Source organism: Prosopis cineraria, unplaced genomic scaffold (genome assembly GCF_029017545.1).
Source record: "Prosopis cineraria cultivar Desert tree isolate PC_DT_omini unplaced genomic scaffold, ASM2901754v1 PC1, whole genome shotgun sequence".
Classification (NCBI taxonomy): domain Eukaryota; kingdom Viridiplantae; phylum Streptophyta; class Magnoliopsida; order Fabales; family Fabaceae; genus Prosopis; species Prosopis cineraria.
In genome coordinates this window covers 6,247,294-6,265,951 of record NW_026555332.1, presented here as the reverse complement: position 1 = coordinate 6,265,951, position 18,658 = coordinate 6,247,294, and the positions used below count along the sequence as shown (strand labels likewise).

At 32.3% G+C, this 18,658-nt stretch overlaps 2 protein-coding genes across 3 annotated transcripts; both read right to left on the bottom strand.

Moving 5' to 3' along the window:
* Window positions 1-4,758: 4,758 nt before the first annotated feature.
* LOC129308640 (glycosyltransferase BC10) lies at window positions 4,759-6,985 on the bottom strand. Its single transcript, XM_054949937.1, is given in 3 exon segments — window positions 4,759-4,838; window positions 4,841-5,405; window positions 6,410-6,985. Coding segments are annotated over 3 exon segments (1,221 nt in total).
* A 2,854-nt stretch (window positions 6,986-9,839) lies between these two features.
* Window positions 9,840-18,123, bottom strand: LOC129303118 (plastidic glucose transporter 4). 2 transcript variants are annotated; one of them, XM_054942189.1, is made up of 14 exons: window positions 17,956-18,123; window positions 17,461-17,699; window positions 16,439-16,550; window positions 16,143-16,210; window positions 15,621-15,753; window positions 15,437-15,536; window positions 15,232-15,344; window positions 13,939-14,032; window positions 13,366-13,519; window positions 12,542-12,688; window positions 12,385-12,458; window positions 11,231-11,319; window positions 10,983-11,097; window positions 9,840-10,385 (listed from the first exon to the last, which is right to left on the bottom strand). In XM_054942189.1, the coding sequence occupies exons 2-14, from the start codon at window positions 17,696-17,698 to the stop codon at window positions 10,203-10,205; spliced, it is 1,620 nt and encodes a 539-aa protein (XP_054798164.1). In that variant the 5' UTR covers window position 17,699; window positions 17,956-18,123; the 3' UTR covers window positions 9,840-10,202. The 2 variants fall into 2 exon arrangements, with proteins under 2 accessions (XP_054798164.1, XP_054798165.1); XM_054942190.1 differs by lacking the exon at window positions 17,956-18,123 and adding an exon at window positions 17,816-17,889.
* Between the last annotated feature and the right edge of the window lie 535 nt (window positions 18,124-18,658).

Below are 18,658 nucleotides of genomic sequence, written 5' to 3'. Positions count from 1 at the left end.
AATGACAATGAGGTTCTCAAAAAACTTTTTAAAAATGAGTTGTGAATATTGATCCAAATAATATAAATTCAAAAATTTTAATTGTAGATAAGACATTTAAATATTAAATGTAACTTTCATATTTATCTAAGATTATCTATATTTGTAATTTGATTTTTTTTTTAATTTTGTAGTAAACTTAACCATCATTAATTTAAATTTTTAGAGGGGTAAAAATACTTATAAAGTGGTCAGCCAAGGGCTCTCAGTAGTCTAAAGTGAGAAAAAAGGGCATAAATACTTATAATGTTATATGAATGGGTGCAAAAGTGACCAAACCATTAACCATTACACCTACTAAAATAACATCATGAGTACTCATATAATGATTGATTACCCTCCATAGAATTCACTTGAAAATGTTTTTTGTCCATGTGAGTGAAAAAATGGTCAACTTCTATTTAAATGTTAGCTAAACAGTTAACATTTAAAAGATTTGAATATTAATTAGTTTTGTACCAATTTTGATAATATTATAAGTATTTTTGTCCTTTTTTCTAACGTTAGGCTATTAAATGCTTTTAATCGATGACTTCATAAGTTTTTTTACTTCTTTTTAATTTATATTAGCAAAAATGACACATGACATATGTAATCAATATTTAACACCAGAAACTAATAGTGTTAGGATAAAGTTAATGATTTAATCATTTTTACACTTGTTATAGATATTTATATCATTTTTAACTTTAGCCCATTCTTTTACCTTTTTTAGAGGTCACTATCATTTTACCAAAGGAAACCATGTCAAAATTATGCGGCTCATTTTGGACATTATAGCCACACCGCTCAACATTTTTATTAAGCATAAACTCCTGAAAAATTGAAGTAACTAAATTTTTTATTTTCTCAAAAAAATATCATCATAAAATATATACTCTTTAAATTTTTGTGTAATACCATACTCTCTCCTGTTTTTATTGTAAAATACTTTTAATCATTTCATATACTTAAAAAAAGTTAATTTTTTTTTATATCATAAAAAATGTACTTTCATTTTTTACTTTTGACTTCAAATAATGATAAGATTAGATTAAATAAATTCAAGCTAGTAAAGAAAAGATAAAATTATAAAAAAAAAATTAATTATTACAAGGTGTCTTATATTTTATATCAAAAATTATTTCTAAAAGATGTTCAACAAATAGGATTAAAGGGAGTATTTTATAGGGTTAAAGAGCAAAAAAATGTCTTGAAACTTTTTCATGAAGATCTCTATTATTCTAAATTTTGTTTGAAGTGATGTCATGTAAAAACTTTGAGGGAAAATGACAAGAAGTTCTTCAAGTTAGGTCTCAAGTGTTAAATTTTAAAAATTTATAACTTAATCTTTTAATTTTGCACTTGCGTTGTGATAAATTTGTAACTTATTTTTTAAATTTTAACATAATTGAAGAAGAAAAAATTTATTTTTTATTAAAATTTAAAATATAAGTTGCAAATTTATGACAACAGAGTTGTAAAATTAAGAGATTGAATTATAAATTTTTAAAATTTAACATTTAAGACATAATTTGAATTTAATTTTTTTGAGACCTTTTTGTCATTCCGCCAAAACTTCAATCAACCCATGTTGAAATTGCTTGAAAAATTAGCATTATCATTTTAAGTTGAAAACTATGAGTAGTTTGCAATAAGCACATATTCCTTCGAGGAGACTATTGATGAAATTTCCTTCCTAATACATATTAGAGCTACAGGGAAACATATTCATTGGTCTTTCTTGATCTTTAAAAGTCTGATATTATTGCTTTCCACTTTCTTGTTCACATTACATGTATAGTTTTATTTACCAAATCCCTTTCCACTAAAAAAATATATTGTCATGTAAAACTTAAAAAAAAAAAAGTAATATTGTCCCACTGTCAACTGTTTGCTTGACTGGATTTTCTTTTTTTAAAAAAAGGAGGGGGCCAAAAAAAAAAAAACACAGATCCTTTTCCACGGATGCTGAGTTTGGCACCCCGCTGGAATCGTTATCCGAGTCCGCCATCATCGTCTCACCACAACCGGACTCATCACTTCGGTTCAGTGTAAAACCTAAGCGCTACGTCGGAAAGAAGTTCGACGGAATCTGAAATCCGGTTTGCGGAGTCCATGAACTGCTTTGGTCATGAATACATGACCCTGTGATTGTTCTTTTTAAAGACTCAAAGCACTCTGTTTTGGCAAATCTAAATTAGAATTCAGAACCACTTTGTGGTGAATGTAGGTACTAAAGACTCAAGCATCAATTTTAGACTGAAGCATAGTTTGTGTACTTGTGAGACATGTCGACAACTAGGCACACTGCACTAGTGAGAAAAAAGAAGGCACAGTAAAGTCATTAGATGAGAACAAGATTTGCCAGTTATCCATTTTTCCGTCTAAAAACCAATTTCTATTTTCGATTCGTTCAATTTTAGGAGGAGGCCGTCGTATCAGGCGTTTGCATTCGGTGATGAGCACCGAGCGCTCCTCATTACGTGGCAAAATTGTGTCCTTTCATTTCATCCTAAAATAATCTCTGCCATTTTTTAATTTAATTTTTAGATATTCTAAATATTATATTTATAAATGTAAAAATCATAAAAAATCCTGATCTTAAATCTGGATTTGAACCATGATACTTATAATATTTGATGAGATTTGGACTATTTAAATTTAAAATTTTTTATTTTTAATTATATTTATCAAAATAATTTTAAAAAAATATAAAAATTTTTAATCAATTTGTTTATCACTAATCTAGTCAGTGCAGATTTAATCCAAAATGTCCAATTTAATATTAAATTTTTTATAATTTAACTATCCAGATGTACTTTAAATAATTTAGGTATAATCTGAATGACTCAATTTAATATTAAAATTTTAATTATTTTTACATATTATATAGATGTACTCTAGTCTTTAAACACTTTAAATTTATTAAATTTTTTTATAATTTTTATATTAATATAATATAATATTTAAAGATTAATTTGAAATGAACGATGGAAATCATTTTAAAGTAAAATAAAAGGCTAAGATTTGGTCATATGTGATGAGTGCTCGCGACTTGTTACAGTGACGAGCATCAAATGTGAACGTGTTGTATTAGTGGTGTTCCAACAGCACTGAGAGGCCAAAGTGGAAGACCCAAATGGAGACTAGATAGAGAAGAAGAAGAAAGGGAGATTGCGGAAGAAAAACCAATGAAAGAGCAACACGTGTACAAAAAAATATAATATTTAGATAATACTAAATACAAATTAATTTTAATATTAATGATAGAGTAAGAAAAAAAGAAAAAAATTAAATAAACATTTATTATAAAAATAAAATCAATTAAAATAATATCATATAAAATTTTATTTAAATAATTTAGGTATTCTAATTTGAATAGAATATAAATGATGTAACATATCAAGTCCACCTAAAATTTCTCAAGATTTAACAGTCAATGCATGTCTGAGTTAATAATAAGGTAATATTATATTCTTTTTAAAAGTTTTAAAGTGACATTATTCTTTAAAAGAAATTTAAAATGCCAAACACACTCACATTTTTACCTTTTAACACTATCTGATGCAATTTTGTTGCTTGCTGTTGGTGGATCTTTAGGCTTTGAAATGCGCATATGAAATGGATAATAGAGTAAATAGACCCAATACAGACCCAACAGGTCTAGTTTATTGGAGAATGAGCAAAAAGGCCACATATGAAGCCAAATTGTAGGACAACGTATTTTAGATTGAACTGATGGCGATGATAAAACAATTAGTTTCATTCTGATAAATATAATATTCTCATAAGCACCCACGGGATAATTTGGAAGCAATTAATAACAGTTGTTATTTTAATTTTTGTTTAGTTCATTCAGTTGGTAAAATATATATATATATATATATATAAAATTTTTTTTAGTTGTTCAAGTGGTAAAGGTGGGTTGGAATGTGGGTAGAAACCTTTTCAATTCATCAAAAAAAGATTAAAAAAAGTATCTAAAATTATTCTTTAATATAAACCATTTGTATACTGGATTTTATGTCAAGGTGAAACACACCCAGTCATGAATCACTTATTAATTGGTTTGGTTTATTAGAGAAAAGAATATTAATCGTTGAAGTTAAGCATCTAATAATTAAAAACTAATATGGGATATATGATATCACATCTTTACTTAGTCAAAATAATTATTGACTTTTTTATCAATTACTCATCTTGTTCTATTTATATGTTATTTTCAATATGTTTCACTAGTATAAAAAAAAAACCTTTAAATCTCACCAATTCTATCAGAAAACTTAATATTTTTTTAATTTTACTCTTATTAAATATACATATTATAATAATATATTTTTTCTTTCGAACATTTAATTGATGATAAAAAAAGAAATTTGTAATGAAAATTTAATGTTGTGACTTCTAAATGAAATAAAAAAAAAAACTCTTCTCTTTCTACCCTATAAATAGGTTTGAAATATGTAAATTATCAACTAAATACACTATATTAAAAAAAAGGGAAGTTTACTCAATAATTGGCTGACAGAAATACTATAACTAACTTCAGCTCACCCAAAAAAAAAAAAAACAAAAAGTTAAAACTTCTCAGTGACATTGAAATTATTCAGGAAAAAAATACATTATTGAAAAAAAATGATAGAGGCGAAAGAATAGAGACTTCGTTTGTCAATGAAAATACAATGAATCAACAAATATGAAACTAACTGACCCTAAAAAAAAAAAACAAATATGCAGCTAAGGATCAAAGCCAAGTAAAAGAGGAGCCACTCTTAACAAAGGCTCCAACGCATTTGGCAGAAACTTTCTGGCAAAAGGAAGCAAACGTTGGTAACATTACCATTATAAACACATTTCCCTCCAAACCTAATTCGATTCAAGAACTCATCTGTAATATCACCCCATCCAAATCTCCCTGGATGTGGACCCCCTCTTGACCAATCAACCCATGTAATACTACGTTTTGAGTTCATTTCATCGTACTTCATATGCACCAACGTCGGTATATAATGCTCGTCCATGTAACATGGTGGTAGACATAGTTTTTGAAAGATGGGGTAATAAGTGGTATCAGAGACTAGCTTGACTGCGAGGTCACGATGGAGTTCAAACCATTGAGACCCTTTTCGCCAATTGGTGATGTTGATCATGGGATACATCTTAGGGTTGTATCGCCCACGACCTGGCTTTCTTGGGTCGTCGAAAGAGCTTAAGAAGGAGAGAGATGAATTGATGAGGTAGTGGTAGATGGTGTTGAAGTTGAAGAGAGGGATGCATGATTCTGAGAGAAGAACAAAGCGTTGGTTGGAGATATCATCTAACAATGCATTTGCTAGAAGACGCCTTTCTGCATCTATCATTGATGAAGTTCCCCAAAAAACTGGCTGCAAAATATAAAGAGAAAATATGGTATTTTAATTTAAAAAACTCACTATAATCAATTATATATCACTTGAGACAAGGAGATCTCTATATATACTAAAACAAGTTGAGAATATTAGGGCTTGTTTGTTTCTGTGTTTTTCAAATACTCCTTTTTATATATATTTTTTTAAAAACTCATTTGGGGAAATGTTTTAAAAATGTTTTCAAAACAGTTCTATTTTTTAAAGAAAAAATGAAAAAAGCTTTTTATTTTTATTTTTAAAGCACACTACATTTAACTATTAAAAATTATTGTCAACTATAACTTATCATTATCATAGATTATTACTATTAACTGCTAGCAATTATCACTATCAACCAATTTTAAATTTTAAAATTATTTTTAAATTAATATAATCAAATACATTTTTTATTTTGTTTTGAAAAACAATTTTAAAACTATAATATAAAGCAACATTTAAAACAAAAAATGAAAACACAGTTAAACATGCCCTTGAAGTGTCCGGGTTCTTCATGCTTTCTTTCATTACAACCAGGTAGATATACATCAAGGGTAAATTATAGTCACTATCAAAAGTTATTATTATTAATAATTACCAACTACCACTGTCAGTCGATTTTTTTGGTTCTGAAAAAAAATTCTTAAAACTGTATTATAAAACAACAGCCCTTAAATAAAGTTTCTAGGTTCTTCATGTTTTCCTTCATTACAATTGGGTAGATATACGTCGAGGGTAAATTATAGCACTGCATTTATTGTAGTAAAGAAAAAGATTAGTGTTAAATTTTTTTCAATTTAAAATGCTTGGACAGTCTACTTCACCAAAATGACTATAAGCTTATATAAACTTTTGATTAGACACATTTCAAGCTTTATATATATATATATATATATGATCTATCTTCTAATTTTAGACGTGGGATTTCTTTTATTTCTAATAGTTAGCAGTTTAATTTGTGTAAATATACAAAGTAATTGCACTATGTTGGATAGATTGCAAACCTTGCTGGGGATTCTTCTGCCAAAGAAGACAGAATCTTCAGGCACCGTTTCATTAAAAGAAGGATGCTGATGTAAGTAAATGTTGTAGAATCCTTCATGGCCTTTGAAAAATCTCTCCCACAAGGGTCCTAATGGCAGTGTTCCTTTTGCCAAGAACATGAAAGCCACTTTAGGGTTTGTCTTGTGAGAAGAAACATCGTCATGTTGTGTTCCTCGTACCTTGATTGCTTCCAGGAATAACTCTTGGTCTGTCATATTGTGCATGAGATAAGACACCTTGGTTGTAGTACTTCTGATAATACTACTTGTGTTGGACGTTGATGTTCCGCCGTTTTCTGGTTGTGGCGGAGCCAGAGCTGGCGGTGGTTGATACGGTGGCTGTGAGGAGACGGCCGGATTTACATGGTAAAGAAAGTACTGTAAATGGAAAGAAAAGGCTTTGAAATATAAGGTTGCTACTGTTCCTAGGGAGATACCAACAATGAAGAAGACGAAGTGATGGAAATGGTTCAAGTTTAGATGAAAATGAACATTGGATGGTTTGAGAATTCTCTGATGGAAATGGTTTTGTTCCATTGTAACTGTTTCTTCTTCACTCACAAATGGAAAATGAAAGAAGAGATTGAGGTTCTTATAATAAGTCTCAAAAGGCAGCTCTGAGAATACTTTGAGCTCAAGTTATGGCGGACTAGCTATTTTAAAAAAAAAAAAATTGTCTAAATTCAAAAACAGACTTTTTTCCTTCTTCATTTTTTCAGGTCAAAGAAATGATAGAGAAGCAAAATAGATTAATATATAGCAAATTGTTGCTTCTTTCTAATTGACGTTAATTGAAGGAAAGAGAAGTCAATATAGTTGGAAAATATTTATTGCATTTTTTTTATAATATTGTGTAGTGTACTGCCGCGTTATTTATATTTTAACAACTTAATATAAATTCATCATAACACGAATAGGTTCATTAGGAAATATAATAAGAATTCATCATTTGATTAAAAAGAAGGAGAAGAAGAAGAAGGAAGAATTACATTGAAGTGATTCCACACAAAAAAGTTAATTACTATAAGGTTTAGTGACAACTGAACTAAAGAGATCGATAATTGATTGTATTGTCAATCTCCTTAATTTGATTGTTAATGAATCTTATAGTAATTAATTTTTTTTTTTTATAAAACCTGCATGTAATTCTTTCAAAAAAGAATTCATCATAATTGTCCATTTGCAATTAAACAAACTTTTCACATTGCACGAACCAAAATGCACAGAATAATTAATATTTTGAGTTACAAAAATATATTTATATGTGGTTGTGACTTGTGATGGACTCTTACTACCTCTTATTAAATCTGCCTTTCACTAAATTTAAATTAGTCAAATTAAAAAAGGCATATAAATATAGAAAGCATGATCACATTGAGTAAATTTCTACCCTTCTCACATTCATGAGTAAATAGTTTTAATTTATTTTTTATTTTATCGGCCAGTATTATGGGAACCAAACACCCTTGGATTATTATATTGAGCTTTAATTTAAATCATAAGAGAAGGTTATGTAAATAATATTAATTGAATTTTGAAAAATAATCACAGGAGAATGTTCATAACACACACACACTCTCTCTGGGTTGATATATGCGTAAATAAAGCAATTGAAATGATAAATTAGAAGGCTTTGCCTAGGCCTTGCCATGATTGAGTGTGCCTAATCAACTTGACTTATTTTCGGAAAAACCGGAGCTGATTAATAAATGTCACGTGGTAGCTCCTCTAATTACGGTTTTAATCACCCAAAGAGCAACGCAATTGAATGTGCAAAAATATATTTGTCTGTTATTCTTTCACTTAACGCCAACCCCATTCAATAGCTTCTTGGTATGAAACTTGACCATTTTTTTTTTTTAATTGCTGAACCTATTAATCTTAGATTTGCCTAATTTGATATCCTTTCAGAATGAGATGTAGTTCATTAAGTTTGATTTTGATTAGGACAGTTAAGATCCCAGAAGAGTCAACTAATGATAGTTAAGTCCCTAAACATTTTTAGAAAAATGATTGCAAGTATCGACGCAGACAACTACAAACAGAAACTTTAATTGCGAATTGGAGGTTATATTTGAAATATAAATATTTCATTTATAATTAACACTCCTAAATTTATAATTGTTATAAATCAATATTTGCCACTCTCTCTGTTTTTTTTTTTTTTTTGGGAATATCTGGACCTTTCCAGGACTTAAACTGCATATCTTTCCCGGTCTTAATCTTCAAAAGGAAGGTAGAGTTTGGTCCGATAAGTACAGAAAAATTGTGACTGAGAAGCATGTGACAGCTAGACCCAACAAGGAAGAAGTAAAACCAGGAAAATACATAAAGACGTGAAAAATTAAAGAAAAGGAATATCTTCTACAGTTTCTAGCAAGTGGCTTGTTTTCCTCCACTAATTTGTGTTTTGTCCTTTCTTCTAAGTAGATGTCACTGCTTCTGACCAAAAAAAGCAGATGTTACTACTGGTTGACCCAAAAAAAACAAAAACAAAAACAAAATGTTACTATTGATTATACCATTCTAACTGTTTTTACTCGCAGCATCTGCCAAATTCATACCAAATATGACCTAACAATCCACAGAGAAAATGTCTACTGATTAACGAGCTGAGACTTGAAGTATTTTGATCCAAACAAATGAGTCCTCCATTTGTATTGAAATTTTAACCTAAATCGTGTTATTTGACTTGTAAATAGCAATGAATTTTGCATAAACTTTTTCTGGTCTTGCTATTGCTGGAGTGCTTTAGATTAGCACAATGCTTACCAAGATATCTATAGGATTAGGTGTTACCCCCCGTTTTCTCAAATAAGATGTTGAGATTTTGATGGAAATCTACTAATATGGGATACCAAGTTAAACATTGAGCAAAATGAGATACTTCATGAGATATTTGAGTGGGATAATTCTCTCATCTCAATAATTAGCTTTTAGATAGAGTTCACCCCATTTAAATGCCCATCAATTAATATTACGTTGGTTTTTCATGACGTCAATTGATGAAGACTTAATAGTATGAAACGCCAAGTCCTACATTAAACAAGAGGTATTTATTTAAGTGGGTGGGTTCAATAGCTCAGATAATATCCAAGTCACAATGGACCAACCATGCCTATAGATCCAAAACAAGCTTCACCTTTCCCAGCCATCAATAAAAAGAGCGTTTGCTTATTTGGTTCACAACATTTCCGGGCCAAATTGTTCCAAAAGTTCATGTGTTTTGTTGACCAAGTTAAGTCATGCACACTGTTTGCGTGTGCTATGGAACTACCCGTTAATATCAGATTCTCTATGAGAGGACTCATTCAAAAAGTTCAATGATATAGTCATAGTTTAAACCCCCACCCAAAAAAGAAAAAACTTTTTTGTTATTTCCAATCATCTATATCATATATATCCTCCTCCTTTTATTCAAGATAAATATTATTATCACGAAGGATAAATCACACATACATAATTATAATTCACAGCTTTGTAGCAGGACATTCCAGTATTTGAATCCGCCAATAGAAGTGAGAATGTTCTCGCTAGCCAATATTTACAAAACATAAAACCGTGACAATGAACAAAGATGCTCACCAAAGCTGACAATGGAATTGTTCAGCTATTTGCACGAGCAAAACTTGAGTTAGCCTCAGGTAAATCACTCTTGACAGACCAGTGGTTATCCTGCAGAGTAAAAGGAAGTAGCCGAAAAGTTCCATGTGCAGCATTTAAATTCTGGTAGGATGGAAACCTGGGGAAGTTCTTAAATTGATGGATTAAGAGCTCTTTCTATTTCCTCCAGCGATCGACCCTTCGTTTCGACAACATTACCGGCTATGTACAGGACAGCGAGAAGACAGACGGCGCCAAACCCCAAGTATACAGAGCTGATACCAAATTTGTTCACGACACTCAAGAAAAAGAGGCCAATGGCGAAGTTGGAGATCTGATAAGATAGAAAATTCAGTTTCATGACTAGCAAAATTCTCAGGCATGCAATGAAATCAGCGTGGGAGTAAAATTTATGCTGCCACAATCACATTCATCATGTTTCACTAGAATTAAAAAAAAAAAACCTAAAACTCACTAATTCTATCAAAAAATTGAATAAGTTTCTAACTTTAACCTTAACCTTATTAAATATACATATTTTAATAATGTACTACTTTCTCTCACCAACATTTACTATGGGGTAAAAGAGAAAATTTATGAAAAAGATTTAATAATGTAACCTATAAATATATATTAAAAAAAAAAAAATCCTTATCTCCTTACCTTATAAGTAGGACTGGAGGGAGTACTTTAAAATTCATACACCACTTTTTTTAATTAGGCAGAGTCCCACTCCCCCTCCCTAACTTTGTTTTCTATAAACTTTCAGAAGCAGTAACTTGTATTCGTGGTAATCACAGTGGCAATTAGTTCTCCTATCAGCTACTTTATGCAAATTTTAACTTTTTTTCTCCTTCTAGGAAGTATTTTAAAGCAATATAAGGGCAATAATAGAGGTAAATTTTTTTAATTCTAGAAATAAGTCACTCACCCAATGCATGCCAAATGACAAAGCAACTGCTTTTGCTCTTATTCTAGAAGCAAATATTTCTGGTAGAAGAAGACCAGGCACAGGACCAGCACCGAGAGAGAAGGACAAGACATAGCTGTTTAAAATTCACAGACCATGGAGTCAAAGAAATGAACACCACCGGCAAAAAAAAAAAAAAAAAAAATCATCAAGGTTTGAGCATTTCAATGAGAAGGAAATATCATTAGTGACAAAAATATGTAACTTACAGAACAGTTCCAAGGACAGCAAGTGTGCCAGAATACGGTGCAAGGACCTTCCAAGTAAAAGACAGAGAAAGGAGCAACATAGAAGCAGCCTGGGTGGGTATGAGAGAGAGAGAGAGAGGAAGGGGGGGCTGTTAGCTATACACGAACATAAGATGCTGGAAATCTCAGAAAGATATGATCAATTAGACCAAAAATGTAACTTAGTGAGATAAGACTTGTCGTTGTTGTGGACTAAAAATGTAACTAATCATCAGAAAAAAGCAATAAGAACTAAAATAATAACAAATATAAAAATGTGAACAAATAAAAACATAGGCCGGCACGCAAATTCTTTGAATATAGGAAAAATAGTTATCTGATGAAAATTGTTTAGAGAGAAATATTAAGTTTTACAATGCTTAAAAGCTTCACATTACAGCTGCATCAAGCAACTTCCTCAAATCCAACTCAAGGAGCTCTGTACCCAAAACTCATCCCACTTCACACATCCTCTCATGCTTCAAACCACTACTTCTCTCTCTTCCATCACGCCAACCCCCAATCAGCCAGACAGTTATTTATTGGTGTCAATTCCCTGTCTTCACGTTCCTGGTAGCCCAAAAATTTCAACCCAAGGCCTCTAACAAACCACCCAAAGCCCTTACCAGAGATCACATGCCAAGTAGCATTCTTGGTTCATATTCTAACATCCGAATCTGAATCTTATCAATGTGACATGAATGGGATAGAATGTTCATGAATGACAAGCAGATCAGCACATAGTACAACGAACACGTTTCCTTTTCTAAAACTGCTTTTACTGCATTACACATAGTGGGAGAACTGAGAAAGTTGGTACTAGCTCCATTTATATTTTGCTACATAGACCTTTTGAAACTCTGGCCAAGTTACAGGATGGAATACAAGGGTGGTTTCTCACCTGTCAAAATGTCCATATCATTACTCCTACTGTATTAGATTGATAATAATATTTTACAGTTATAATTAGATGTTTTAGGTCCTTGTATGCAGTTAAGTCTCTCTTATTTGAACAGAGAGAACAAAGGGATTTGGGGATTCCCAGATTTCAATTCAAAATATGCACTAATACAACATAGAATATATCTTGTTCGTCTGCTTTCGGTCTAAGATTTTTGCCCAAACTAACATATTACCATTCCACCGAAGCTTGTCATAAGAAGACTTTTACGTCCTTGTTTGTCCATCAAGGATGAAGCAACAGCTGTGCCTGCAACAAAATCAAACACCTGTCACAAAAAGAATCATATTGCGTGTACATTGATCATATTATTTGAAAAAATCAATACTAACCAAAAACATTTGCTGCACCAACCAGAGCGCTGGCTGCAACATCAGATGTAATTCCAGCACTCCGGAACACAGAAGTTGAATAATATACCACGGCATTGATTCCAGCCAACTGTTGGAACAAGAAAAGTGCTGCCCCAACACTGACAACTGCATACAGACATTTCAGAAATGTTACACCAACATATATTAAAAGCATAAATCAACACAAAGTTGAGAAGTGATATTTAAAGATGAATATCATGTTAAAATTAATGTTAATATATAAGTCTGACTGAGGAAGGCCTCAAAGAATAGAAAAAGTGAAAGGTCCCACAGAGTATCAAATCGGAAGCATTGGCTAGGTTGGAACAATCAAATTGACTTCCCTAAATTATCAGTTGATAAAATTGCCACAACAACAAAATGGTAATTTAAATTATACCGCCAATCATATGAACATTCTTCAAGCAAGCCAAAAATATGATCATGGCCTTCAAAGTGCAGGCATATATTAAAGCACGTTAGCACTGCATAAATCCCACATAATCATGCAAGAGAAGCATTTTTTTACACTGTCATCTTGACCCTAGTACTTTGGATGTCATGCAGTCTCTCAGATCCTGTATTTGACATGTTGATATTAAAGATTCCTAGTGGCATCAATATACTTGAAGCTGTAGGATGACACCAATTGCAGGGTTACTTCACATCACCAAAAATCAAGGCGCTCTTACATGAAATGAAACTAATTCTAATTTTGTCAACTTTTATAGCTGCCGATTGTTTTAGGTGCATAATAGGGTACAAACCTAAGATAACATGTTTCCATAAAATTTCAATAATACCTTTCCAATATCGGCTAGAAAAGAGATCAAACCATCCTGCTTCAGGTTCAGAAGAACCTTGACTTCCAGCTGTTAAGTCCCGCATAACCACAGGAACTCTTTCTTTTCCATTTAGTGTTTCAATAGCCTTTTCAGATTCAGCAATTTTCCCTTGCTGTAATTTAATAAAGTAATTTGCTCAGAAATTTTGTTGGCAGAACAAAACCTAAAAGAAATGATAGCACATAATACTGATTGGAAATACATAAAATATTACAATCATGCATGTGTTCATGTGTGTTCTGTTGGATAGGATTAAAATCTCACACCACAATGATTATCTCCATGAGCCAAATTTTGACATGCCTTGGATGAAATAGATCCCAATTCTTCTATAAGAAAATATAGTATATAGAGAATGCCAACATATGACATTGCAATTCATTGTTGGATTTGTGAATAGAATGCATGAAAGTGTTATTAGATGGCTTTGGAATAGCAACTTATGAACAGCTATTTTTGCAATATACATTTTTTCCTCTTGTAAACGTATTGCCATGATAACCAAAAGACCACACAGTATAAGAGGAAAACCTGAAAAAGCCAACGAGGACTCTCTGGACAAAATGCCATTCCTAGTGCCAACAGAATAGACGGAACTGCTGCAATGCCAAACATCGTCCTCCACCTGACAGAATCAAATGTTTTTACCAAAAAAAAAAAAAAATTCATGGAAGGTCAACCTAGGAAACCCACAATCTATTCATCCTGGAAGGCAGAATGCAAGTCTCTTACATTCTCCACTACAAAAGAGCCAATAAGTTGTAAAACAGGAAAAGGATTCTAGACCCCCCAAGCAGAAATAAATATTTAAGACCATCTAGATGTTACAACAACTGAAGTGTCTAGAGTCTTTTATCTAGAAAAAGAAAAGAAAGATGTGCACAGGACTACAGCTGTTCACAATCTATTGCAATCAAGGCTTGTAACGGGAGTCATAATGTTAACAGCCTTTGAGATGTACAAGTATCAAGTCATAACTCTACTAAAGTTTAGATTTATCATTTTACACATTTTATGGGCATATTGCTTCACAAATACTTCAAACTATTGTAAAACTTAAAGTTGTATAACTTAATGGGAAAATTACAATCAAGGACCACTGGAGACAATTAATTACACTGCAAGACCAAATGATTCTGATATTATTCTGTAGGACCAAAAGACCTAAACGCAATTAAAATTTGTTGTGAAAAGACAAAACTACCCCTGATGTATATTTGTTGTGATAGGGGAATTGATTGTTATTAAAAAGGAAATGAGACTTGTTTTTCTCAAATTGAAACTTGTTCATTAGATTACAGCAATTCCCCTACCAAATTAATATTTTGTAATTGTTAATGAAGTAATTGATTGTTATTATAATGGAAATGAGACTTGTTTTTCTTAATTGAGGACTCATTTACCAAATCACAACACTTGTTCCTTTCCATTACCAAATTAATTTTTTAGAGTTGTTAATAAGGGAATTGATTGTTGTTAAAATGGAAATGAGATTTTTTTTTTTCAAATAGGGATTTATTCACCAAATCACAACACTTGTTCCTTTCCACCAGCAAGTTAATTTTTTGTAGTTGTTAATAAGGGAATTGATTGTTGTTAAAATAGAAATGAGATCCTTTTTTTTTTTTTTTTGAATGGGAAGCTGTTGTTGGAAGAATATATGTATGCATATGAGGGGCAGTTTTGTCTTTTCATAACAAATTTTAATTACATTTAAGTCCTTTAATCTTGCAGAGTAATATCAGAATCATACAGGAAAAATACACATCACTTATTGGAAGAAATAAGCAGCTGACAAGATGAATGGATGCAATAGCTGAATACCAGATGGGATTTCCAGCAAGAGGCAATCCAGCCACCAGTGCTACAAGAATCCCAATGCATATAAAAAGTTGATTAACAGATCCAAGTGCACCACGGATTTCAGTAGGAGAAATCTGCCATTAGAACGTGAAACCACAGGGTCAATAAAGAATATGCAAACATGACCACAATTATAAAAGGTCACAATAATTTATAAAGGCACCACCTCAGATATGTATAGTGGTACAATAGCAGAAGTAACACCAATTCCTATACCAGCAAGCAAGCGGCCAATGATCATTGTCTGAACACTCTGGGCCGTAGCACTATAAATACATCATAGTTCAAAGAATCAATTTTTTATAAATATATTAATAATCAAATTTTCTACCAAAGGACAGTTGACAGACCAAAGAAATGCTCCAATTGTTAGAGGGATTGCATCTAACTGAAATGTCCTAGTTCTGCCAAATTTGTCAGCCAAAGTTCCACCCGTAAACGATCCAACAGTGGCACCAGCGAGTGATGTGCTGACAATCCATCCTACTCATAGAATTTACACTCAAGAAAATCAAGAGAGAACAACAGATGGATCATATTCCAATAGAACAGGACTTTTGCGGGAAGAAAAAATAGATAAGAAACATAGATCTAGAAGCAAGCAATAAGGGAATAAATAATTTCAGCTCAAGCCATAAAGCTTAGAAATGTTTTGTTCAACATTGCAGTAATATCAATACAGACAGCATCAGCAATAGTATATAACAGTTAACAGTGTGCCAAAAATTTGCTTTGTGACAAACAATGCAAGACAAAAGTTTGATGGGAGTGAAAATATAAGCATCAATTTACTTCTTGTTATTTTTGGTTATTTGGTCAATGCAATGAATTCAAATCCCTTTGTATTAAAATATAAGCATCAAGTCTTCTACCTTGTAATGCAGTGTTTTCAGCGATGCCAAGATCCTTGGCTAGGTACTCGAGGGCACCATTTACCACCCTACACCAAAACGATCATCATCAGAATTTTCCCAAATATGGGGTACTATTCCATGGAAATCTGTAGCGTAACAGGGATAACTACACATAAGACGCCAATAAATTGTGCAGCCAGTAACTTAACACATCTAACAGTGGCACGTGTCATTTAATACTTGGTTGAAGGGTAAACATGATCATACATATACATACATCCAAGTCATGCTAGTTAATAAGAGGATATTCATACCCAAGATGGTAACCAAACAAAATGGCTCCAAGACAAGCAACCCCAACATAAGGTAAAACAGTCCCAGTAGATTTTCCCTGAGGATTAGTAACAACATCCTCAATATCTCCATCTGCAACTCAATTTTACTTGCTGCTGTAAGAGCATGTAAATAAGTGATATAGCAGCAGTACTAAAAGCAACGTTTATAAATTGAAGTGACAAAAATTATTTTGACATATAACACAAATATAGGCAATTACTGGTATCAAAGGCAGGTTTCAGTATCAATGCATGTATGACTTCACCAGCAGATTTATGAATAATATAAGTGAATTTACAACATAGGTATTGTGAAGATAAATTAAGATTTCCAGTCAGAGATCAAAAAATAATAATAATAATAATAACTGCAATGAAAGAATACTACAGATCCTAACAATGATTTGCGAAGAGTTCATTATTCTTAAATGGTGAATTTGCAGACACTAATTTTCAACTTACAATAATCATTCATACATCAACTTGATTGTCAGTAGTATATGGGCAGAACACCAGTACCTCAACAAGCATGATCTACATTATGCTAAAACATATCACAAAGCCAAGAGGTATTCGAATTAACTAGGAAATTCTTCAGTCATTTTTAATTAAACATTTTTGTTGAAAAATCAGGCAACAGATTGTACTATCGTACTTGACAACCACAACAGTACAAACCGTAAGTGCAGAAATTAAAGATTGAATAAGCAGATCTGCCAAGCCAAACAGGGCATCAAACAAACTAAACATGGCCATAAGAAGCACGAGCATTGACAAGAATATCAGGCACAGAATACAACAACTCTGTGACAAGACACTACGGATCTAATTAGGCATATACTAGCTCCACTTTTGAAATACTACCAATTCATTTATGGTCAACATAGTTGATTGTGTAACATGACGGGTGACTCAGACAATTGTAATTTACAAATTACAGAAACCAAAAGTAATATTAGATAGTAAACTAAACACAGTATAGAAAGCAGAAGCAGACAAACCGAAAGCTTGAACCCTGATGAATCTGGGTTTCGCCGATGAGCCAAAGATGCTTCGGCCACCCACTCTTGTGCTTGTTAGTTCTGCTTCCATATTGAACGGACCAACCCCTAAACCGAAGCAATTCCTCCTATTCGACATGCATGCGATTCTCGGCCTCACAGTAGCTCCACTCCTAAACTCTCTCGGCTTCTGAACCCTCAGAGTGTTTCCCTTAATGACAAAAGAAGACGCCTCCATGCTATATGATTGAAAATTCCAATACTTTGAAAGTCAATCAACGAAATTATGAAAATAAATAAAGTAAAAGGCGGCGAGCAAAAGGAAATTAAAACGAACGCCGTAAACAGAACAGACCGTGAGATGGATTCCGGACAATGCTATAATTTAGAGTGTCAGATGAAATGATTTAAGGGGAAAAAAAGGAAAGGAATCGCCGTATTAAAAGGGTGAGAATTGAGAAGCAATAAAAGCAAAACGCTGAAATCAACGAGCACCTTTTTGGCTTACCGCACCACCTCACTGAGTAGAGAATACTGTGGGTTTCCCCGACTAATCTTCTGACTTTGTGTATTGCTATGCTATGGGTTTGGGAATTTCAGCGTGACACAGTGTGGGGAGAGAGAGAGAGAGTGATTGGAACTTCGCAAGGACCGCCCCTGAATGAAAACAACTATAACGTAACGACGAAGTTGGTGAAGAATTCAACTTCTGTTATTTTCTCAGAGCTCTTCGCATCTGGAATCACTTGGATTTTTCCCAGGAAAGAAAGAAAAGATTGGATTTTTTTTATTTTAAAGAATTATGAACACGCATGGATTATTAATATTATTTTATTTTTTGTGGGGCCAAAATATGAATGAAATTACTGCTGTGATTGTGGGGAAGATTACGCAAGATCTGGAATTGGATTTGCTTTAAGTAGCTGATGTCGTAACTGCACATTTGCGCGTTGGGGCGCAGTGGTGGTGTCGTGTGTCTGTCATGCTTTCGCGGTAAACTAGCACCAAAATTAGCCTCAACGATATATTCATATTCTTTGTGATGTGTGTAAATTAATAACTTTAACCTTCAAAAAGTTTAATAGTTTTTTTTTTTACCAAGAAAAGATTAATATCTTTTATTCTCTTTGTTGACATTTGAGGGATAAGGGGGTACACATTATGATGGATAATTTAATTCATAAAATTAAAAATTATA